This window comes from Bos grunniens, chromosome 25 (genome assembly GCF_055505025.1).
Source record: "Bos grunniens cultivar Pamir isolate PY7600 chromosome 25, Bosgru_T2T1.0, whole genome shotgun sequence".
NCBI classification, from domain to species: Eukaryota; Metazoa; Chordata; class Mammalia; order Artiodactyla; family Bovidae; genus Bos; species Bos grunniens.
The window spans coordinates 35,397,778-35,420,486 of NC_141189.1; the positions used below are offsets into that span (position 1 = coordinate 35,397,778).

A 22,709-nucleotide genomic window follows, 5' to 3' on the forward strand; every position below is an offset into this window, starting at 1 on the left:
CAATTATTTAAATAGATAAATTAAGACTTTTAGTTGGAGTTTCAATATCAAACTCTCAAAAACTATTAGAATAGACAGAAAAGTAGAAGGATATAGTAGACCTGAAAAGCACCATGAGCTAATTCAACATAATTAAGATTTATACAATTTTCACACAACAGTAAGATACAAATTCAAGTTCCCATAGACTATACACCAGGAGACACTGGAACATATTCAGGGACATAAAACAAGGTGCAAAAACTTCATGGTCTAAAGGTATTGAAATTATACAGAGTCTGTTCTCTTATCACTGTGGAATTATATCAGAAATCCATATCAAAATATAAATGAATCCTGTCTTGATCTGCTACTCTGCTTGATTATGGCAAGTCAATCAGGGAAGTTTTATTTTTTTTACAATTTTAAATTTATTTTTAAAAATTTAATTTTTTTAATATTCAAAACATTTTGTATTGGGGTATAGCCGATTAACACAGGGAAGTTTTTTGTGTATAGGATCCTTGAAAAAGGGGAAAATCTCAAAGGCAAGGCTTCTCAAACCTCTGTGTTCACAAATCGCCTGGGTCTTGTCAATGCAGGTCTGACTTGGGTCTGGGCTGGGCTTGCTGCTACATGTCTAACAGGCTCCCAGGAGATGGCACTGCCAGGGCTGCTGGTCTGGGAACCACACTGGGGATGAGGGGCGAGCACAGGCCTGGGCTGGGAGCCTGACTCTGCCACATGATAGCTGTGTGGTGGTGGGCAAGTTGCTTAACCTCTCTGAACTTCAGATTTCTCACATTTAAAATAGGGATCCTTACCAGAAGGTCCTGTTAAGATTTAAAGATGGTGCGTGTACATCCCCTTCCACTCCCTGAGGGAAGGGCTGAGACTCATTCTTCTGCGTCACCTTCATGGCAAGTTCAACCGAGGCCCATTTTTCTTTCCTAAAGTAGCTGATACTCTTCTTCCAGGTCACAGTTTCTCCGCCTCGGCACCACTACCATTTTTTGGGCTAGACTGTTCTTTGCTGTGGGGGCTGTCCTGTGGTATGGGATGTTTAGCAGCCTCCTTGGCTGGGGGCACCCATCTCCCCGAGGTGTGACAACCCAAAATGTTTCCAAACTTAGCCAAATGCCCCTGGAAGCAAGAGCACCCACAACTGAAAAACACCATCCTAAGCAACAATTCCTCTGAACAATTAATTCCATAAAACGTACTGAGCCCCTGCTTTGGGCCAGGTTCAGACGGCAGGAATGTATTGGTGTGTGACAAACAGGTCTCTGACTTCACGGAGACTTTTCCCTTTCAACAGCCTTAGTCTTCTTAACCATTAAATGGGTTGGTCTAACCAGGCTGCTGACTAACTAGAGTAGAGTGGTTGGGAAAATGAAATGAATCGAGACCTGAGAAGCCTGGACCACCGTGTCAGGACAGAAATGGGACCTGTGCTTGGGGGGCAGTGACATGGGCAGGGGTGGCTGGGCTGGAGCTGGAGGGGCATCGGGGCGGGGCCGTGCTCACCCGGGGTGGGGGGGTGGACAGTGTGCAGGAACATCGACGGGGTCGGGGGAGAGGACCACGGGGAGGGAAGGTGGGACTCAAACTGGAAAGCAGGAGAGTGAAGGAGGGAGAGGGGGTGGGAGGAGCAGGGATGACAAGGTGAGGGGGAGAGATGCAGCAGAGGCCCAGGGAAGCGGGTTAAAGACCACACAGACAGACACCCATGCAGGTGACGCAGAGAGAAGAGGGGAGGGGGGACCAGCCCAGGCTGAGGAAGGGAGACGCCCACGAGGCAGATGGCTGTGGGGGCCCGGACCCTGGGCAGCCAGGCGGCGGCTTTTACGTCTGCTCCAAACACCCCTGATTTTGGTTATGAAGAGTTAAAACTGTATTGGGTCATAGAAGATCCATTTACCATATTTTTTAAATGATAAAAAATCAATGATAAAATTCTCAAGCACATGACTTTGTGAACTTTCAATTTTATTAGAAATGTCATGAGAATGGTTGAGAAGCTTTGTCTACAGACATGATGGGGTCTGTTACTGGTTCCACAAAGATCTTCCAGAGTTCCTGCAGCAAACGGAGGGACGGATTCCCAGGTGAGCAAACAAGACTTTAGTTTCACAAAGGGGTGTAAATTGGCAAAAGAGAAGCCCCAACAAGATGTGAACACTGGGCAGCATGGAAGCTACTGGAGCAGGCGCCCCCTCAGACGGCTCTGGGCTCTTCCGTGGAGGAGCTGCATGCTGAGTCCTGGCACGGATCTGAGAGGCTGAGGCTGCCCATGGTCTAAGCGGCCAGGATGGCAACAGGTCACACAGCTCCTGCTTCTGGGAGCAGTGTGCCCAATGCTGTGATTGCTGGCGGGACAGACCGAGGGGGCAGGATCCCTCCTCCTGGAGCCAGGCCTGGTCTTCACAGGCCCAGAGAAAGGGTGGCTGCAGACAAGGGGCCAAGGGAACGAAAGCCCTTGGGACTTCTATGAATTCAGCTCCTGGTCATTTTAAGGGATTTTTAAGGGGATTTTAAACTTTCCAAATTTCCCCCCAGTGCTTGTTTTAAAACCGTCATAGGAAGCAACATGTCTGTAGGGTTAACCCTGGCTTCCCTGGTAAAGAGTCTGCCTGCAATGCGGGAGGCCTGGGTTTGATCGCTGGGTCAGGAATATCTGCTGGAGAAGGGAAAGGCTACCCACTCCAGTATTCTCGCCTGGAGAATCCCAAGGACAGAGGAGCCTGGTGGGTTACAGTCCTTGGGATCACACAGAGTCGGACATGACTGAGGGATGGCGCACACACAGCTGCCATTTCCCGCGGGAACTCACCTTGCCTGGGCTGGGAGCCAGCCAGCACCTGGCGCCTGTCATCAGGGTGACCGCTCAGAGGCCCACACGAGGACCCTGCCTGCCACAGAAGGGCCCTGGGGCATCAGACCCGCCCCCCTAGCCCGCGAGGCCACACACTTTCACATTGAAGACGTGGCCGTCAGCTCTGGTCTTCAGCCCACCCAAGCGCCCCCTGCCCTGCCTGCCAGCTTCTCCTGGAGTCTGCAGGGCCTGCGGGGAAAGGACGTGCCCTAAAGCTGGATGACCATTCATCCAGCGGGCCCTCGCCAGACCCGGAGGGCCCAGTGCAGCAATCAGTCGGGAGAGCTCGGGCCGGGCCCGACCGGGAAAGCTAGCTCATCACCTCCTGTGCCCGTGGCCCGCGGCCTCGCCCAGACCTGGCGCCGGCGCGCACACCTACCAGCTGCTGGATGCGCTCGTACACCAGGAGCTGTGGGAATGAGGCGTCCACCGGCTCCACCGTGAAGCGCAGGCGCCCGCCCGCCAGCCCCTCCAGCCGCCGCAGCCATCCGCGGAAGTGGTCGTAGGCCTCGCACGTGACGTCCAGGTGCCTCAGCGTGAAGTTCAGCCTGTGCACAACCGGAGAGCGCGCCGTCACCCCCGGAGCTTTCGGTCCCTTCTGTCCCGCCGGATTTTAAGCGAGCGCCTCCGCATGCTGAGCAGGAAGCCAGGGAGGAGGCTCAGTGACCACCTCCACTTACCCCGCGGGGCGGGGCTCAGAGGGGAGGGGCAGGTGTCCAGGTTCAAACCAAGTGATCAGGTCCACGAAGTGCCACAGGTCACGGGGACCAAGCACGTGGGCATACTGGGCCTCATGGGTGTAAGAGCTGCTGGAGCAGCCATGCCCGACTGGATGCCTCTGCACTGGCCGCGATCACTGACACAGGGCCAGTTCTAGAAGCTGAACTGCTGGGTCACTCGGTCTGCTCGGTTTTGATTTTTGCTATTGATTCTAAACTGCCTTCAGGAGAGCTGTGGGCTAGCTTATGCATTAGAGGAAAATGTGTGTAGTAGCGGGCCCCGTGCTGCATCCACCATGAGGGTCACTCCCGCAACGGGAGCCCTAGTGTGTCAGAACATCCGGGGGGAAATGCCCTGGAGGGGCTGAGAGTGCAGCCAGCACCGACGGGGGCCTGGGGCATAGATGGGCAGTGCCTCGGCCAGCACAGCGGCCACGCATCCAGGCTCCGGGACGCCCACTGCCCAGCGGGGCCTGGACAGGTCCCCAGAGCTCCAGCCCTGAGGTCTCAGCCTCCTCTCTATGGCTGTGCGGCAGGGGTGGCGCCCACACACACACACTGGTGAGTGGGGGTCACACAAGGCTCTGTGTCAGGGACAGCAAGCGGTGGATGAGGAAGGGACGAGGATGACACGGATGGATGCATCTGGGAGGCGAAGGGTGGCCCGGCCCACGCGGAGCTCACCTCTTCTCCACCGAGAGGATGGCGGTGCAGGCATTCTTGAGCTTGTGGGCCAGTCGGGAGAGGGTTTTAAACACAGCATCAGTTAGGTCGTCATCATAAAACACTGAGGGGAAGAAAACAGGCAAACGTCAGGGAGAAGGATACCTTAGCGGATCCCAAGGACCCTGGGATAGAATCTGTATGGATGTGAACAGTCACAGCTCAGAAGGGAAGCGGCAGGAGCCGTGGTGGGAGGCCACCCCTGAGGCCCACCCCCCGAGGACCACATGCGATGAGGCGGAGGCGCCCTCACCTTCGGCCGCCAGCAGGATGGTGGTGTGGCCGTACAGGTGGGAGATGTCCTCCTCGGACCAGCTGAAGGGGACCTCGGGGTCTGTGAAAGCGGAAGAATACCGTGGGCTCAGCCCTTGCTCTGTGGGCCACCAGTTCTCACCGAGATGGACTGCAGTAAGCTTTAGGAGAAGAAACCGGGGTGGGTGAGGCTGGGAGCAGTGGGCACTGCCGGGCAGCCCTGAATCCCATCAGGAGGTTCTGCCGGGCCTGCCTCAGCCACGAGGGGCCTGACCTGCTGCCTCGGCCAGCAGCCTGAACAGAACAGGGGCTGCCCCTCTGTCCATGGCATTCCTGGCCCCGCGGACTTGCTGTGTGACCCCGAGAAAAGAGCTTCACCTCTCTGGGCTGTGGTGTTCATGCTAGGATGGGCCTGATAAGGACTGTCAGGGAGACAGAAGGGCCTCAAGTGCACTGGGAGCAGTCAACAACAATGGTTTTCCTCACCCTGCGTCTGGCAGGAAAAGTTCTTGTACAAAGAAAAAGAGCAAGGGTGTGAGTGTGAATTAGTCTGTACAAGAAACTTAAAAAGCAAAATTTAGCAATCTCCCCCGCCCAACGGACCCTGAACCCCCAGGGGCCAACTCCTGCAGGCAAATGGTCTCAACCCTGGAGCCCCACAGACTTGGGTTTGTACCCTGCCCGGCTGGTGCCTGTGACCCTGGGCAGGCACTGCACCTCTCTGAGCACCCGTCTTCCCCCGTTACCCAGAGACTACAGGACAGACGGACGGTGATGCTGTGAGTCCGAACGACAGAACGAGTGTGGGGCGCCTGGCACGTGGCAGCCAGGCGGGCAGCTGTCGCTCATCAGCCAGTGGACAAAGGACCCTGCTGGCCAGTCAAGGCCACAGGGTGGATGGCCTCAATGTGGCGCGAGGAGCCACGAATGAACGGGGGCCTGAGCGAGGAGGCCATGCACCTGTGCAGAGGTCGTCTCTCAGCCAGTCCAGTTCCTTGACCTTAATCACACCGCCTGCAAAACAAACGTGAGTGGAATCCCCCAAACTCTGCGCAAAGTTAGGGAAGATGAACCTCACACTTCACGTCACGATACACCCGTCCCACTATTTTTTTTTTTTTTTGGTCATGCTGTGTGGCTTGCGGGATTTTGGTTTCCTGACCGAGGACTGAACTTGGGGCCCCAGCAGCAGAAGCGTGGAGCAGTAACCACTGGACCATCAGGGAAGTCCCCCATCCTGCGCTTTTCATGTTAAGTGTCAGGCCTGGTGCTGGCCCAGGGAGCAGTCTCACGAGGCACGTTCCTGTCCCAGGAGACCGGCAGGTAGCAGACGCTGATATGAAAAGGACGTGCCAGGTACAAGGGAGGAGAGGGGCTCTCGTGTGGACGGGGCGTCAGGGAGGGCTTCCAGAAGGAGGTGTTTTATGCATGCTCCTCCCTTCCAGGCCTGCTCTGCCCTGGGTGCTCAGCAAACATGACACAGAGGGTCCACCATAGATGGGGCCCTGCCCTCAGGGGTGGGAGCTCTAGTGGGATGGCAGATGCCTATCAACTAGTCACACGAACAGATGTCCAAACACAATGGCTCAGGGTGAAAAGGGGCGTCTGTGAGGGGACTGTGACCTTGTTGGAGGCCTGCGCCTGATTAGGAACTGACAGGAGGCAGAGGGAAGGGAAACAGACAGGAGGAAAGAGCCAAAGGCCCCGAGGGCACCAAGTCTCCAGCCAGGCCAGGATGTCTGGAGTGGAGGTAGGGTAGGGACTGCCAATGGGCAGCAACCAGACCCCACAGGATCCAGAAGAGCAAAGGAGCTGGGTCTCTGCTCCAAGAGCAATGGGCAATCTCTGAAGGGTCTGAAGCCTGTGGGACCGGCTGACCCTGTCCGAGTCTGGTAAATCCCCCCGGCTGTGTGAGGGAGGGGTGTGCCTCATCAGCAGCTTACTCTTTCGGGTGGTCAGGCCGATGGGGCTGGGGGCACCCAGGGCAGAGTCTGTGGCTCACTGGGCGCAGGGCTGGACGGTGTGCTGTCAGGAGAGGGGGCAGGAGCTGGCTGGCCCAGAGCAGGGGGTCTGGAGCCAGAGGAGCTCAGACTTTGCCCCTGGAAGATGCTCAGCGGGGAGGGAAGTGGTCAGACAAGGAGCTGGGGAGACCTGGCGGGGGCCCCGTGGCCTGCGGGGAAGAGAGGGCGCAGGTGGGCCACAGCGGAGGCGTGGGCAGAGAGGAGGAAGGACAGAGCCATCGCACACCTGCAGGGACACAAGGCCAGGACGTCCGCTCCCTCCACTGTCTGGGGCGTCCACGGGTGCGGGCAGAACCCTGCCTCCCGGCGCCCCGGTTCTGGATGTCTGTCCCACCTGCCAGACAGGGGAGCTCCTCTCCCGGGCGGGGACCCACCAGGCCTCACCTCCAGAAGCGAGCAGGTGGCTGTTGAGGGCGATGTTTCGCTGGCACATGGCCAAGAGGTCTGCACCGACATCTGGGGAGACAGAGGGCAGCCATGAAGCGCCGGCCGCGACAGCCCTTCACCTCCGTGCTCTGGCCTGCAGAGAGCTCCTGTCCACGGCCCGGCAGCAGAGACATGCAAAACGAAAACCAACGTTCCTCCCATGTGTTTTATGCCAAAATGAAGTATGTTCACCTTAAGGCTCCTTCTCATGATCTCTTCCTTAGAGAAGATTGTCCTCGTGGGGCAGACTCTGCATTCCAGAAAGGAGGAATGAGAGCTCCCAGCATCTTCAGAGCTCATGAAACACGCACACCCGAGTCCACCCTTGACCTTTCTAATGACTCTGAGCTGGCGTCACAGTCCCGTCACAGACAAAGTGGCCGGGGCAGAGTCATGTGGTTGGGTGGAACCAGACCTGGGAGTTGAACCCAAGTATCTCTAGAGCACAGGCTCAGTAGCTGTGGTGCCTGGGGCTTAGCTGCTCTGCAGCACGTGAGATCCTCCCGGACCAGGGATTGAACCTGTGTCCCCTGCACTGGCAGGATCCTTAGTGGATCCTTAGACCATCAGGAAAGTCTGAACCCAAGCGTCTCTGACTCCAAATCGAGGCTTGCTCTTTGATGCCCCAGAAGACGGATGAGCCAGGAGGGCGTCTGGATGTGACTGGCGGGGACACAGCACAATCAGCGGGCTGATGGCCACGCCGCAGGGCCCAACTCACTGTTGCCACCATCGCGTCTCCCCACCCGCCTGCTGCTCTGACCAGGCAAGGCTTCCTGCCACATGAGCAGAACTGAGTTGTAGCTCAGTGAGCCCTGGATGGGGGCCAGGGCAGTGCTTTGCCAAAATTAACTTTCAATCAGGAGACTGAGCATGTGGAGGGCACCCAAAGCCTTGTGACTCTTTTTCCTGGGCTTCCTGCAACCACAGAGCACCCCCCGCTGTCCCCGCCCCAGACCTGCCTGGGCCTGGACCACTGTCTCAACCCAGGGACCATGCAGAGCCCCGGGGTGGTGCGGGTGGGGTCACAGGATGCCCTGTCCCTGCTCCTGGGGCTCTGGGAGCAGAGAACACTGAGGCATGTGCCTGGCAGTACAGGACTGGGTCAGCAGTTTTTAAGCCTTTATGGCACTTTTGTCAGAACATCTGCTGTGGGATTCTAACGTGCCAAGCAGATTCGAGAGGGGCAGTGCTGGCTGAGTGGGGGAGGGAGACCCAGAGCCCTGGAGCTGCCTCTGCCCTCCACCCCTCAGTCGGCCCCAAGGCGACTCCCCGGGTGACCAGGGCCAGCCACCTGACCTCAGCCCCTCCCATTTGGAAAGGGGGGATGGTGACAGGCTGCCTGGTGTCGTGGTGAGCTTGCAGGTGCCGGCGCTCAAGAAAAGGCCTTACTAACTGCAATATGCTGCCTGCATGCACACCCTCTCAAGGGGAAGATAACTACTAAGAGATGAGATGCTGGTGTTAGGCTCCAGGCGTGAGTATAGCCCTCGGGCACTGCTTGGTGGCTTGACTCTGAAGTTCACTGGCCATTTACACCCAATTGTCAAGGAGCCACAGAGTGGCCTTGCTGCAGACTCCTGACCAGTAGCTGATGCAGGGTATCTGAGCAGGACAACTGCCACCCAGGCTTCCCCTTCCTCAGCCCAGACGCAAAAGACGGACGCCACGGGAACATAAACTAAGAATTTGATGAAACACAAAGCGTGTCAGCAGACACCACTTTCTGCCTAGCGGCTATTAAAGAGTTAAAAAATAATAACATTAATAATAATCGCCTGCTGAGATCCTACTTTCTTATAAACTGGTAGACTGTCCCTGAGAAAGCACGCTGGCCAAGTCCGGAGCGCAGCTGGTAGTAGTGCCCTGGGTCAGTTTGTGGGTGTGATCCGATGTTATCATGGTGGGGGTTGGGCGGAGGATGCCTGGCACTTCCTGTCCTGTTCTAGCAACTTTTGTATGAATCTAGTATTAATTCAAAATAGAACTTTTAAAAAGCAATCATTAAGTACAGTAAGTACAGGCTTCCCTGGTGGCTCAGACGGTAAAGAATCTGCTTGCAATGCAGGAGACCCAGGTTTGATCCCTAGGTTGGGAAGATCCCCCGGAAGAGGGCACGGCAACCCACTCCAATATTCTTGTCTGGAGAATCCCATGGACAGAGAAGCCTGGTAGGCTATAGTCCATGGGGTGGCAGAGTCAGACACGACTGAGTGACTAACACACTTACATCAAAAGCTTAAGAAAGGTCCCACTCACTTCTAAGAATCTGGTTTAAGGATTATCAACCGAAGATGCAAAAAGGTATTGGTTGCAGTGCAAAAGAAAAGCAAAAAAACAAAAAAACCCCAAAAAACACCATACCAAATGAAAACAGCCAAACGTCTAGCAATAGGAGAGTGGTTTAAAAAAAAAAGAGAGAAAAGAGATGAAATAGTTTGATCATTAAAAGTTAATTTTTAAAAATTAATTTATTTATTTAAATTGGAGGCTAATTTCTTTACAATATTGTAGTTGTTTTGGCCATACATTGATATGAATCAGTCATTAAAAGTTATTTATAAGTAACTCGGGAGCTTCCCTAGTGGCTCAGAGGGTAAAACGTCTGCCTGCAATGCAGGTAGACTTGGGTTCAATCCCTAGGTCAGGAAGATCCTCTAGAGAAGGAAATGGCACCCCACTCTAGTACCTTTGCCCGGAAAATCCCATGGATGGAGGAGCCCTGTAGGCTACAGTCCATGGGGTCGCAGAGTCGGACACGACTGAGTGATTTCAATTTCCCTTTTTCCCTTTAATGACGACGGAAAATGTGCTTTCTATTTTCTGACATTTTTGACAGGATAAAGCACTGAATATATATAGTTTGATCTAAATTATTTGGGAACATGTACACACAAAGGAAAAGATTGTAAAAAATAATTGACACAGTTAAAAAATAGACTCCGAAGCTTCCCGCGTACAGCGACTTGATCTGCTTCATTCACCCCAGGTTTCCCATGTCTGGCATGCAGTGACCTGCACACTGTTGACACTATCTGGGGATTGTGACATTATGAGGAAATTTATTTGCTATTCTACAAATTTTCCATAGAGAGTAGGCAAGACTTCCATAATCAGGAAAAAAATACTCAACTGTCTTTAAGCATGTGGTGTTGCAGGAAGACTCTTGAGAGTCCCTTGGACTGCAAGGAGATCCAACCAGTCCATCCTAAAGGAGATCAGTTCTGAGTGTTCATTGGAAGGCTGATGTTGAAGCTGAAACTCCAATACTTTGGCCACCTGACGTGAAGAGCTGACTAATTTGAAAAAACCCTGATGCTGGGAAAGATTGAGGGCAGGAGAAGGGGACAACAGAGGATGAGACGGATGCATCACCGACTCAATGGACATGAGTTTGGGTAAGCTCTGGGAGTTGGTGATGGACAGGGAGGCCTGGCGCGCTGCGGTTCATGGGGTCGCAAAGAGTCGGACAGGACTGAGCGACTGAACTGAATTGAAGCCTTATACTAAGTCACTTCATTCATGTCCAACTCTGCAACTGCAGCCCACCAGGCTCCTCTGTCCATGGGGACTCTCTAGGAAAGAATACTGGAGTGGGTTGCCGGTCTCTCCTCCAGGGGCTCTTCCCGACCCAGGGACTGAACCTGTGTCTCTCATGTCTCCCGTGTTGGCAGGCGGGTTCTTTACCACTAGTGCCACCTGGGAAGCCCATCTTTAAGCCTTATTAGAGGCACATTCTTCCTGATTTCCTGAGGTGTTTACTCTCTTGAGGGGGTGTGAGCACAGGTACCAGCCAAGCTGCTGGTCCTGCACCGTGGGATTGCTGGGAAAACAGTGGAGGGTGGAGAAAACCAGCCCAGGAGGAGGGCAGAATCAAGAACTGCCAAGGTCGGATTCCCAGTCTCCCTCCCTCCCTTTTGTACCCAGTCAGCACACCCTTTGTGAGGAGAACGCTCCCCCAGCCTGGGATGGCGGGGCATTACCTGTACAATACACGGTCTGTGCCACAGTGGCTGCGATGATGCTGGCCAGCCCAGTGCCCGCCCCGAGCTCCAGCACCGTGCGACCCTGGAAGAGGTCTCGCTGGAACAGGATGTAGTCTGCCAGGAGCAGGGCACCCCGCCACACCTGGAGGGGAGAGGGGGGCAGGAACGGTGGGTGACTGGAGGCAATCAAGAGACCCTGCAGGGCCACGGGGAGTGGACGGGACCTACCCACCTGCTTGCCAACATCCTCCAGGGGGGTGGCCATGGTGTGCTCTGGAGGGTGCGGAAACCAAGAGAGAAAGGGCCACCGTGAAAACAGGGATGGACAGAACACAGATGGGGTGCGGGGGAGGTGGCCGACACGGTGGGACGGGGCTGAAGGCGGGCGTTCTAAACAGCAGGAGAAACACAGGCCACGCGGCCATCCGCTAGCCTCCAGGGCGGGATGAGCATTCCTCTCCTTCAGATCACTGAAGCCTGCACATACCAGTCACAAGAGGACTCGGCCCAACTTAACCACAAACACACATCCCACACTCCACTTGAAGTATATTCAAATGCAGAACACAATCTAGTGCTGGTTACCAGGGTCGGGATGGGGCACAGAACTATGAGATCAAGAAGAAAGAGTGAAGGCAAACATTTTTCCTGTTAGAGGAGAACCGGCTCTTGAGTCTTGAAGCGAGATGGTGACGGCCAGCAAATCAAATACCAGGACACATGCACAGCAGGGCAGCTTGACTCACATCAAACCAGGAGCAGGAAGCAAGGGTGGGAGAAGAAACAGCGAGGCTGAAGGGGTGTGTGTGTGAGAAGGGGCCTTCCTGGGGGGCTCTCTTCTCCAGCTGCCTTGGACCTTCAGTCCAAAGACCCCACTCCACCTCCTCCCCAGTCTCTGTGGCCCCTGTATGGTCCCTGGCCCACTGTCCCTGCCGTGACTTGGGTCCCCCCACAGAGGGGGCTCATCCCATCTTTCTTTGCCTCCTTCCAGTCTGCTTGGCCAAGCCAGGGGCACCCTCTCACGGGGATCTCGGTAGTCTGAGCCTGGTCTTTTCTCCCAGAGGTCCCGTGGACTTAAGTTTTGCCTCCGGCTGCATTTAAGGGGTGCTTGGCTTCCCTTGAGCGAGAACGTGGACTGAGCTCACAGACCTGAGGGTGACCCAGGCTTGGTCACGGATCTGGCTGGTGGCACGAATCACCGACCTTCTCAGCACCAGAGCCATGGTTTGCTCCTTCACAAGATGCAGAAATAATATCACCTCATTTGTGGGCTCAAAGGCCTCCCTAACCAGGGTCAAGGGTGGGGAGCTCCTGCTTCACGGGAAAGCCAGTTTATACTTAACAATGCCAGTGGCCTCGTAAGAGCATAAAAGCCCAGCCCGAGGAACTTTCATGTGTGCTCAGTCCCTCAGCTGTGTCCAAATCTTTGTGACCCCATGGACTGTTGCCTGCCAGGCTCCTCTGTCCATGGGATTTTCCAGGCAAGAATACTGGAGTAGGGTGCCATTTCCTCCTCCAGGGGATCTTCCTGACCCAGGGATCAAACTCGAGTCTCCTGCATTGGCAGGCAGATTCTTTCCACTGAGCCACCCAGGAAGCCCCATGAGAAACCCCAGGGCTAGCAAAGGGGGTGAGGCAAATAGTCTCAGTGTCTGAGGGGTTCCCGGCCGGCAGGACAGTCTCCAGACTTGTGGGAACCCAGACTCTCCTCCTCAGCCTCCCTCCTCCGTGCTCAGATTGGTCCCCAGGAATGAAAGCTGATGGCAGCGCATGTTTATTGAGCACCTACTATGCGCCAGGCACTGTGCTAAGAGCTCTATGTGGGCCAGCTCCCTCTGTTCCTTACAGCCAGGGGAGATTATACCCATTTCACAGAAGAGGAAACAGCTCTGAGGTTAAAGTACTTGTCTGAGTCATAGGACAATGGAAAAGGCAAGTGACTCGAGATCCGACAGCCCAAGTTCCAGCCCTGCCTCTTCTGCATTCTCTTTGGGTTCCAGTTCTTTATCTATAAAATGGGGGGAATGCTCATAATTTACTAGGAACCTTGTGTCTGTGAATTCCTAGCTGGTCCACGAGTAATGTTAGATTTTTGACAACAGAACTTTCCAATGTTCTGATCACACGACGTGGGTAGGGAACATAGGCGGTGGTGTCGGACACAACTGGTGTGAGTCAAGGCTCTGTCACTGATTAGCTGTGTGACCTGGGCAAGTTCCTCAACCTGAGCCTCAGTTCCCTCCTGTGTGAAATGCGAATACTCATCCCTGGGAAGGCCACAGGGACTAGAGATATTCCACAGAAGACAGAGAAGGGTCCCCATCGGGGGATCCAGACCCAGCCGGCCAGGGACCTGCAGGCACTCGCTCACTGTCTGCTGGGCCGCTGACCGGGCTGCCATCAATCAGAGTGGCTGTTCTATTAGGGTTTTTGAGAAAGTCCAGTAGATCCCAGGCCCCCGACCTGGGCCAGTATCGAGGGAGGCCTTTACCTGGGACTTCAGGCACCATCTGGACTCTGGATCTCAATGAACAGATTCAAATCAGAGCTCCTCCCCGTAGAAGAGGAGGGCTGGGGTGGCCGGAGCCCTGCCTGTGGAGACGGTCCACATGGGTTCAGAACCTTCCTTACTGGCCCCAAACTGCACGGCCTTGAGCCTGTCACTTCCTCATCTGAACCACGCCCTGGAGGGGCTGTGAAGCCCACGAAGAGGTGATGAAGGTGGACATCAAGACACAACAGGTGCCTCAAACTACTGGCTTACTTCCTGTCCCGGCCGCTTTCCACTCCTGGCATTTCCAGAAATCAAAATCCCCGCTCCGCCAATGCCCTCTGCCCAGACCCCGGGCAGGTGTGGATGCTCTGGGCCCTGCCTGAGGGCCCGCTGAGACCCCCTTCCGCCCCGCCTATCCTGCCGCTGTGTCTGCACTGCCCCCCAGCTTCTAGTTCCCACCCCTGGGGGCTATCTGATCAGCCCACCTGCTCCTCCAGGTTGACTACGGACCTACTTCCCTCTTCATCTTCCTCTGCTCCGATCTGGCTCTGCAATCTGCCAGGGCTCCCTGCTGCCTGGCCCCGCTGGCCCAGTCGTTCACTTACAACCCCGACCCATAGCCGGGCAGCCGAGTGGGCACAGAATGCTGATGCAGGTGGCAGAGGCGGCAGCAGGCTTCTGGAACAACTGACTGCCAAGCTGGGACTCGGACTACGACAACCGGGAACGTGTCAGCCAGGGAAGCAGGGGAGGGGCAGGCCCTCCAGGATGGCGGTTCGCTGGAGCAGAGGCGCGCAGGTGAGGAAGTGCAGGGAAGGTGAGAGGGTGGGCGGTGGTGGGAGCTGAGGCTGGGGAGGTGGGCAGAGCTAAGCTGAGCACACGGACTGTGTCCAGAGGGCAATGGGGGCCCCTGAGGAGCCTGGAGTAAGAGGGGGATCAGACCAGGTTTTGGCATGCTCCCCAGCGGGCTTCAGTGTCTGCGCTCGGGTCCCACTGACCCGGCCCACACTCAGAGGGCCGTGTGCCTGACCCACTGTGGCGCTGCCCTGGCGGCAAGTGAGCGGCCCTTTATTTACCTATTTTGATGACATTGTAGGGGCTGCTCTCTAGGGCTTCGTCTCCCAGGACATCGTCTTCCTCCTGCGTTAGAATCGTGGGATGTACCTTGTCTCTCGGAGGCCCCGGTGGCTCCGAGGCGGAGGCAGCCCGGGGTCTTCTCACGACGTCCAAGTCCCCATCCTCGTCCAGCTGAGCCGCCAGCCCCTCTGGGGTGGTGGTGCTGGCCCCCGCCTGGAAGGAGGCCCCCACGCGGTTGCAGATGGTGCCGGCAGGAGGGGTCCCCTCTGTGTGATCGCCACCCTCGGCCCCTGAGTCAGTCTGAGAGTCTCGGTCCCATAGAAGCTTGAACTGGGACAGGAAGACTGAAAGCGAAACACACAAGTAGAATATTTCTTCACTGTCTCTTTTTGTATTTCCTTTCCTCAATTTCCACCTGGAAAGAGTTTTAAAGGCTGGGCTGGGGGAGAGGGGAGGAGACAAATAAGGTCCTACTGCACAGCAGAGGGAACTATGTTCACGCCAGGTGGAGACATCATGATGGCAGCAGAAAAGGCCCGTGTGACTCGGCTGTGAAGCTGTGGCCTTCAGAGCAGCCGCATTCTGATCTACGCTGCAGGCACTCAGTTCACATGCTGTCATTGACTCCGCACAGCAGCGGACACAACAGTGGTGCTCCACTTTACAGACTGCTGTGAACGCAACAGTGGAGCTCTGTTTACAGACACGGAAACTGAGGCTCAGAGGCTACGTGAGCTGACCAAGGTCACACAGCTGTGGGTATGGCTGAAGCAGGATCCAAATCCAGTCTCCCCGACCCCTGGGCCACTGCCCTCCTTGCCGTACTGTCTGGCCTTGAGGTCTGCAGGCTGGGACATGGATGCCGGGGCCCTCACGACCTGGGGCCCAGAGAGTCACCAGAACAGGTTTCGGTAAGAGTATTGTGCCAGGCTGGAGGGAGGGGGTGCCAGGACTTGAGTGGGCAGTCCTGGGTCAGTCCTCCCTGCCCCTGCTGTCTGACCCCCGGGGCAAGTAGCTCATCTGTCCTGAGTCAGTTTCCTGAATCCTGGAATCCAAACAGGGACACGAGGGAAGGGGAGAGTGACTGATTGTGACAGAGCAATAAGCAAACACAGGGAGACAGGAGCTGGGGACGGTGGCCAGGGAGGTCCTGGGAAGGGAGCATGTTCTGGGTAGAGTGAAGAGCAGGCGCAAAGGTGCTCAGAGAGGAAGGTGTGTGCCTGGTGTGAGGGACAGAAAGGACCTGGAAGTGGCTGCTGATGGTGGGAGAGGGAGGTGTGGGCACTCGAGCAGGGTTCGGGCCAGGCCTCAAAGGTCAAGGTGAGGACTCTGGCTTCATTCTGAGAGCATGGGAAGCCACCGGAGGGTCTGAATCTGGGCGGTGGTGTGATCTGCATTTCTCAAAAGATCCCCTGGGGCACTTCCTCGGTGATCCAGAGGCTAAGATTCTGCACTCTGAGTGCAGAGGGTCCCGGTTCCATCCCTGGTCAGGGAACTAGATCCCACATATGGCACAGAATAGCAAAGAATCTGTGTGCTGCAACTTAGACCTGGCGCAGCCAAATAATTAAATATTAAAAAGAAAGAAAGAAAAGATCCCTTGGGCTAGAGGAGTAGGGGAGGGTGTGTGGGAAGAAAACCAGGGAGCCCTGGTAGGTGAAGCCAGCCTGGTAGAGGGCCACCTCTCCCCGACTGGTCCGTGGGCTCTTGAGGGCAGAGTTCAGCCCATTCCTTCCACTTTCCCAGCATTGCATCAGGCGTGGCACAAGGCAGGTGCTCAGGAAAGCTGAGGGGCTTGCTCTGTGAGATAGGGGCTCTGAAGAAGTGGTGCGAGGGCGAGTCAGACAAGCCAGTCCTCCCCGTCCTTTCTGTGAGGATGCAGAAAACACAGTGGGCTCCTTACCCGGCTGCCCCATGCCGTTCAGCCGCACCATGAGGCGCCTCTGGTTCGGGGTGTACAGGTGGACGTCTGACAGCACAGTGTCACTTCTGAAGGTGATCTCGTCCATGGCCAGCGCGGGCGCCAGTGACCATGGCCTGGGCTCCACAGTGACCATGGACGGCAGCACCTGAAGGGCGAGAGCAAGTCCTCAGACAGCAGCTCCCAGCGGGGAGCAGGGTGAACGACCCACCCAGGGGGCAGAGCGCTCCCGGTCACCCTGGAAGAAAGGCTTCTCTTTTTAGTCCTCTCATAATCCTGCAGGTCAAAGTCTCAGAGCCCTGGCAAGATAATAAACAGAACTGTTACTCTGTCTTGCACTCTGTTGACTCTTATAGTAACCTTTTATTTATGGCAAAGGATCCAAATTTCCATTTATACTGAAAACAGTTTTCCTACCCTTTTTATTTTTTCCAACCTTTTCGTTATGAAGAATTTCAAATACTAGCAAGTTGAGGGCACAGTGTAATAAACAGCCATATACCCACTGTTTAGATTCAATGATCATTCACACTATCATATGTGATCAATCAATCTAGGTTTTTTTTTTCTCCCCTGAACTGAGCACCTTCCAGACATCATGATATTTTAACTCTAAATAATTCTTCAGCATGTCTGTCTTGTAAAAATGTGCTCCTATCTAACCAAAAGACCATTAGCAGACCTAAGATAACTAAGGATTCCTTTATATCATTTAAAACCCAGTTCACAGTCCGTTTTCTCCATGAGACAATTGTCTTTGGTAGCTAGTTTTTCCTAAAGCAGTATTTAATCACAATTTACACATCACATTTAGTAGTTTTTTTCCCTATAATCTTTTTTCTTCCTAGAAATTGACTCCAGCTGCCCACATATCATTTGTTTTAAAATCGTCTTTTTAAACTTTGAAAAAAGTTAGTGGATTTAAAGCAAAACCAACTAAAGGAATCATTGTACAGGTGATATATAGGTTTTGAAAAATTATGAAGGTGACCCAGCAATAACTAAAATTTGGAAACTCATGCTGGAGGCAAAGTGGTTAAAAACAGGAAGGCTTGGACTATGGAAGACAGTTTGGAGATTCCTTAAAAAACTAGAAATAAAACCACCAGATGACCCAGCAATCCCACCCCTGGGCACACACACTGAGGAAACCAAAACTGAAAAGGACACCCGCACCCAATGTTCACTGCAGCACCATTTACAGTAGCCAGGACACGGAAGCACCCTGGGTGGCCAGCGACAGACGAATGGATAAAGAAGCTGCGGTACATATAGCCAATGGAGTACTACTCAGCCATAAAAATAAACACGTGAGTCAGTTCTAATGAGGTGGATGAACCTAGAGCCTATTATACAGAGTGAAGTAAGTCAGAAAAAAAATATTATATACTAACGTATATATATGGAATCTAGAAAGATGGTACTGATGAAATTATTTTCAGGGCAGCAATGAAGACACAGACATAGAGAACAGACTTCTGGACATGGTGGGGCGGGCGGCGCTTAGGGGAGGAAGGAAAGGGTGACATCACCATATGTAAAACAGAGAGCCGATGGGAATTTGCTGTATGACTCAGGGAACTCAAACCGGGGCTCAGTATCAACCTAGATGGGTGGGATGGGGAGGGAGGTGGAGGGAGAGTCAAGAGGGAGGGGACATAAGTATACCTGTGGCTTATTCATGCTGATGTTTGGCAGAAACCAACATACACACACAAAAATAAACTTTTCTAAAATGTGGGAAAAACAAAACAAAACAGGAAGGCTTGGGACTTCCCTGGCAGTCCAGAGGTTAAGACTCTGCACTTCTAATGCAGGGGGTGAGTTTGATCCCTGGTCAGGGAACTAAGATCCCACATGCCATTAGGCATGGCCAAAAAAATAAAAGAAAAACAGGAAGGCTCTTCCTCCATCCAAATGTTCCACCTCATCAAAAACCATCAAACAGCAGCAGCATGTGGACAGAGCCTAGGGCTGTGATGCTAGGTGGAGTGGGTGCTAAATCTGGTCTCCAACCTCCTCACTGACCCTGAGAAAATTACTTCACCTCTCTGGACTGGTTTCTTCAGCTATAGTCTCAGCTCGCAGGGCTGGGGGGCAGCAGGATGTGGAGGCTGTGTGTCAAGCACTGAGCAGAGTCCTTGGTGCACAGCAATTGTTAATAAACCCCACAATTTTCTTGTCATGGGGTTGGTTTCAGGTGTTTTTGACACAAACCTGCCACAATCCCTCACCCCCCCACCGACCCTCCTATCTGGGTAGATGTGTGCACTAGTGGTGTGCAACACGAATGTCATGAAACCTCTCGAGCCTCCATTCCTTTAATCGGAAAATGGGATCGTCATAAGCCACAGTCTATAATCTGAGTCCACATAACTGGAGTTCCTACATTTATGCACTTGCCACAGGGAAGCAGAGGTACCAACACAAATGTTTTCTATAAAAGAGTCACTCCACGCTGGCTTTTCTATCTGATGCGACAAACCAGCACAAAGTAAGTGGGTTATGAGCTGAAGCTGTGAATCTGATAAATGGATGGAAGATTTCATGGTGTCAATGAAAGTGATGGAGGAGAAATGCTGGGGGTGGGTGGGTGGGTGGGGAGGGTTGTTGCCTCACAGGCAAAAGTCCTCAAACAATGAGGACTGGAAAAATTAGGATGGATCCACGAAGAAGATCCAGTCTAAACACAGTGTAGACCAACCATGACCAATTGTTTTAAAGGCAGATTTGGCTCTCTGAGGACTGAAAGATTTAACACTGCAGTTATACACCAATACTTTAAAAAATAGACAAAGAAATAAGCTTGTATTCTTAACCTGCAGTTGAAATTTCTCCCGTCCAAGTACTAACCAGGCCTGATCCTGCTTAGCTTCTGAGATCAGATGAGATCGGGCGCGTTCAAGTGGTATGATCTAGACTGCTTGAAATTTCTATTTTGAAATCCAACCTGCCCCAGCCTTCCAGGAAACACACTCTACAATGGAGTACTAGGTAAAGGGGATTCCCTTTAAGCGGCTTTTCCTAGAACCAGATCTCTGGGAATTACAGGGGCACCTTAGACCCGTCTCAGGGTCTACGTGAGCATTAAATGAGACAACAATCACTTTCAGGGTTCAATACATAGTAAGTGCTCAACTTCCCCGGTGCATCAGCTGGTTAAAGAACTCGCCTGCCAGTGCAGGGGAGAGAGGAGAGGAGGGTTTGATCCCTGGGTCGGGAAGATCCCCTGGAGAAGGGAATGGCTACCCACTCCAGTATTCTTGCCTGGAGAAATCTATGGACAGAGGGACCTGGTGGGGCTATGGTCCATGGGGTTGCAGAGTCAGACAGGACTGAGTAACTCACACTTTCACTTTCATCATTATAGCATTGATAAGAGTAATTATTAAAGGATGTGCTGGAAGATAGGAAAAGGCAATAATCAGTTTCTCTACTTAGGAACAGCTGACTCACGGTCGGTCTGGGAATTCTGAGGCTGGATAGGCTTCAGTCCCCTCTCCTGACTGGGGAGGAGGAAAGGACACCCAAATGCAGATGGGCCCTCCGCCCCCTCCTTCGTACTGTAGATTCATCTCACAGGAGTTGCTGACACGTGTCCTTGGTTCTGCTAGGCTATGGGGGCCAGACGCCGACGCTGTCATCCTAACCCTGCCAGGGCTGCCCGTTAAAAGCAGTTTGCCGGGATCTGGGGGGTTGAACCACCTGCTTGCCATCCAGGCTCTCTCTCTGCCAGGTGTCACAGGGTCATTAATGACAGGGAACTGGGCGCGATTCCGGAGCCGAGGCCCAGGGCTGGGGGCCTGAGACTTGGTCCCGGCCACGGCGGGGGTCAGAGTCGGGGGCTCCAGGGTCCTCGGTCCTTGGGGCTCTTCGTTCCCTCTGCCATGCCGCCTCCGAGGACTCCAGCCGGCGGGCTACGCATGCCCTCTCAATCAGGAGTCACAGCTCCAGCATCGTCGTCCCTTCCTAATCCGAAACCCAGGGGGCTGCCTGGACCCCAAACGGAAACCTACAGGCAGGCATGGACTCCTCCCCTCTACCTCCTCGCTTAGGGAAACTGAGGCTGACTGGGGACCCAGGCTTCAAGTCCGTGGGGGAGCCCGCGCTTCAAGGTCAGGTGCCAAGAGATCCCATGCATCCTTCCCCGTGCCGCCGCTCTTCCAAAGGGCTTACCAGCCGCCGGCCGCAGCCCGAAGTCACACCCGGGCCTCTCACCACGGCGCTCAGGCGGCCGCCATGGCGGGGCGGCCTACGCAGGCGCAGCCCCAGCCCCCCGCGCACCCGTCTTCCTTGCGTCGCTTCGTGGCCACGCCCACCTGACGAATCGCGCGTGCGCGCCAGCGTTGTCGTCAGGCGCAGCCCGGAAGAAGCTCGTTCCTCACCTGCGCAGGTTTGCTCTCACCTGCCCCGGTTTGGCGGGATGGTGGCTGGTCTGGCGGGATGGTGCACTCCTGAGAGTGCGGGAGCCGTTACATAACTCGCTCGAGGTCACCCAGCTAAGTGGCGAGGCTTGGTTTCGAACCGGCTAATACGGCGCTAGAGCCTGCTGTGCTACTACTGCTGCTAAGTCACTTCAGTCGTGTCCGACTCTGTGCGACCCCACAGACGGCAGCCCACCAGGCTCCCCCGTCCCTGGGATTCTCCAGGCAGGAACACTGGAGTGGGTTGCTATTTCCTTCTCCAATGCATGGAAGTGAAAAGTGAAAGTGAAGTCGCTCAGTCGTGTCCGACTCTTCGCGACCCCATGGACTGCAGCCCACCAGGCTCCTCCGTCCATGGGATTTTCCAGGCAAGAGTACTGGAGTGCGGTGCCATTGCCTAGGTATTTGTTGATTAATGTTATACTTGCTGTTCAGTTCAGTTAAGTCGCTCAGTCGTGTAGGACTCTTTGCGACCCCATGGACTGCAGCACACCAGGCCTCCCTGTCCATCACCAACTCCCGGAGTTCACCCAAACTCATGTCTATGGAGTCGGTGATGCCATCCAACCATCTCATCCTCTGTCGTCCGCCCTTCTCCTCCCGCCTTTGATCTTTGCCAGCCTCAGGGTCTTTTCCAATGAGTCAGTTCTTCGAATCAGGTGGCCAAAGTATTGGAGCTTCAGCTTCAGCATCAGTCCTTCCAACGAATATTCAGGAGTGATTTCCTTTAGGATGGACTGGTTAGATCTCCTTGCCGTCCAAGGGACTCTCAAGAGTTTTCTCCAGTACCGCAGTTCAAAAGCATCAATTCTTTGGGGCTCAGCTTTCTTTATAGTCCAACTCTCACATCCATACATGACCACTGGAAAAACCATAGCCTTGACTAGACGGACCTTTGTTGGCAAAGTAATGTCTCTGCTTTTTAATATGCTGTCTAGGTTGGTCATAACTTTTCTTCCAAGGAGCAAGAGTCTTTTAATTTCATGGCTGCAGTCACCATCTGCAGTGATTTTGGAGCCCCCCAAAATTGCTTGTCACTGTTTCCACTGTTTCCCCATCTATTTGCCATGAAGTGATGGGACCAGATGCCATGATCTTAGTGTTCTGAATGTTGAGTTTTAAGCCAACTTTTTCACTCTCCTCTTTCACTTTCATCAAGAGGCTCTTTAGTTCTTCTTCGCTTTCTGCCATAAGTGTGGTGTCATCTTGCTCTTAGTACTCATTAATACAATAGCTGGTGCTCATTTCATTCATTCATCCACTCATCAAGTCTCCAACATCAGGTGAGTGAAGAACCTCCGTGTTATTTGGCATCTAGTAGGAAATGAAATCCAATACAGCTGTTGCATATTCAGTAAATTTCCAAGCACATAGGACCACATATGTAAAGAGTGCACACATGTGTAATTCTTGAGCTTCCCCCATGTCTCAGATGGTAAAGAATCTGCCTGCAATGCAGGAGACCCAAGTTCCATCCCTGGATGGGGAAGATCTCCTGAAACAGGGCATGGCAACACACCCCAGTATTCTTGCTTGGGAAATCCCATGGAGAGAGGAGTCTGGCGGGTTACCATTCATGGGGTTGCAAAGAGTCGGACCCGACTGAGCGACTAACACTTTTACTTCACTTATGGAGCATTAATGTAAGTTTTATGGATAAAACTGGTGTGGCGTTAATAGGGTGACCAAACAACATAAATATTCTCAAAGGAAACAGATTGTTTCCTGAACTCCCCGGAACAGTACATGAAGAGTTGCCTGTGCATCTTGAGACCCCATTCTAGTCCTGATTGGGTTGTTCTCAGGGAATGT

The 22,709-nt window shown here is 53.8% G+C and overlaps 2 protein-coding genes across 54 annotated transcripts in view; one reads left to right on the forward strand and one right to left on the reverse strand.

The window, feature by feature from the left end:
* Positions 1-1,951: 1,951 nt before the first annotated feature.
* On the reverse strand, positions 1,952-20,737 carry METTL22 (methyltransferase 22, Kin17 lysine). 50 transcript variants are annotated; one of them, XR_015154774.1, is made up of 12 exons: positions 20,650-20,737; positions 16,456-16,621; positions 14,640-14,896; positions 11,214-11,254; positions 10,979-11,123; positions 10,129-10,203; positions 6,954-7,025; positions 5,509-5,562; positions 4,550-4,630; positions 4,258-4,360; positions 3,234-3,402; positions 1,952-2,277 (listed from the first exon to the last, which is right to left on the reverse strand). XR_015154774.1 is itself a non-coding variant. In XM_086375877.1 (12 exons), the coding sequence occupies exons 4-12, from the start codon at positions 11,244-11,246 to the stop codon at positions 1,981-1,983; spliced, it is 810 nt and encodes a 269-aa protein (XP_086232003.1). In that variant the 5' UTR covers positions 11,247-11,254; positions 14,640-14,896; positions 16,456-16,621; positions 20,650-20,737; the 3' UTR covers positions 1,952-1,980. The 50 variants fall into 50 exon arrangements, 32 of the variants coding, with proteins under 32 accessions (XP_086232003.1, XP_086231994.1, XP_086231972.1 ...); XR_015154778.1 differs by having other exon boundaries at positions 1,952-2,058; positions 3,234-3,488; XR_015154761.1 differs by having other exon boundaries at positions 1,952-2,058; positions 3,234-3,488; positions 14,552-14,896.
* The window catches only part of TMEM114 (transmembrane protein 114), an 81,168-nt gene continuing 78,826 nt past the window's right edge, over positions 20,368-22,709 (forward strand). For 3 of the 4 annotated variants that reach the window (XM_086375882.1, XM_086375881.1, XM_086375884.1), the window contains exon 1: positions 20,368-20,866. In XM_086375882.1, the coding sequence (XP_086232008.1) occupies positions 20,498-20,866 (369 nt within the window). In that variant the 5' untranslated portion in view covers positions 20,368-20,497. The remainder of the gene's footprint in view (positions 20,867-22,709) is intronic. The other variant, XM_086375885.1, reaches the window with a different exon arrangement.

Coding starts and splice junctions, on each gene's coding strand:
- METTL22 (XM_086375844.1), bottom strand. CDS start 16,609: ATGGTCACTGTGGAGCCCAGGCCATGGTCACTGGCGCCCGCGCTGGCC. Junction 11,124..11,213: donor TGGAGGATGTTGGCAAGCAG/GTGGGTAGGTCC, acceptor TCTCCCCTCCAG/GTGTGGCGGGGTGCCCTGCT. Junction 4,631..5,508: donor GAGAGACGACCTCTGCACAG/GTGCATGGCCTC, acceptor CCGCTTTCACAG/ACCCCGAGGTCCCCTTCAGC.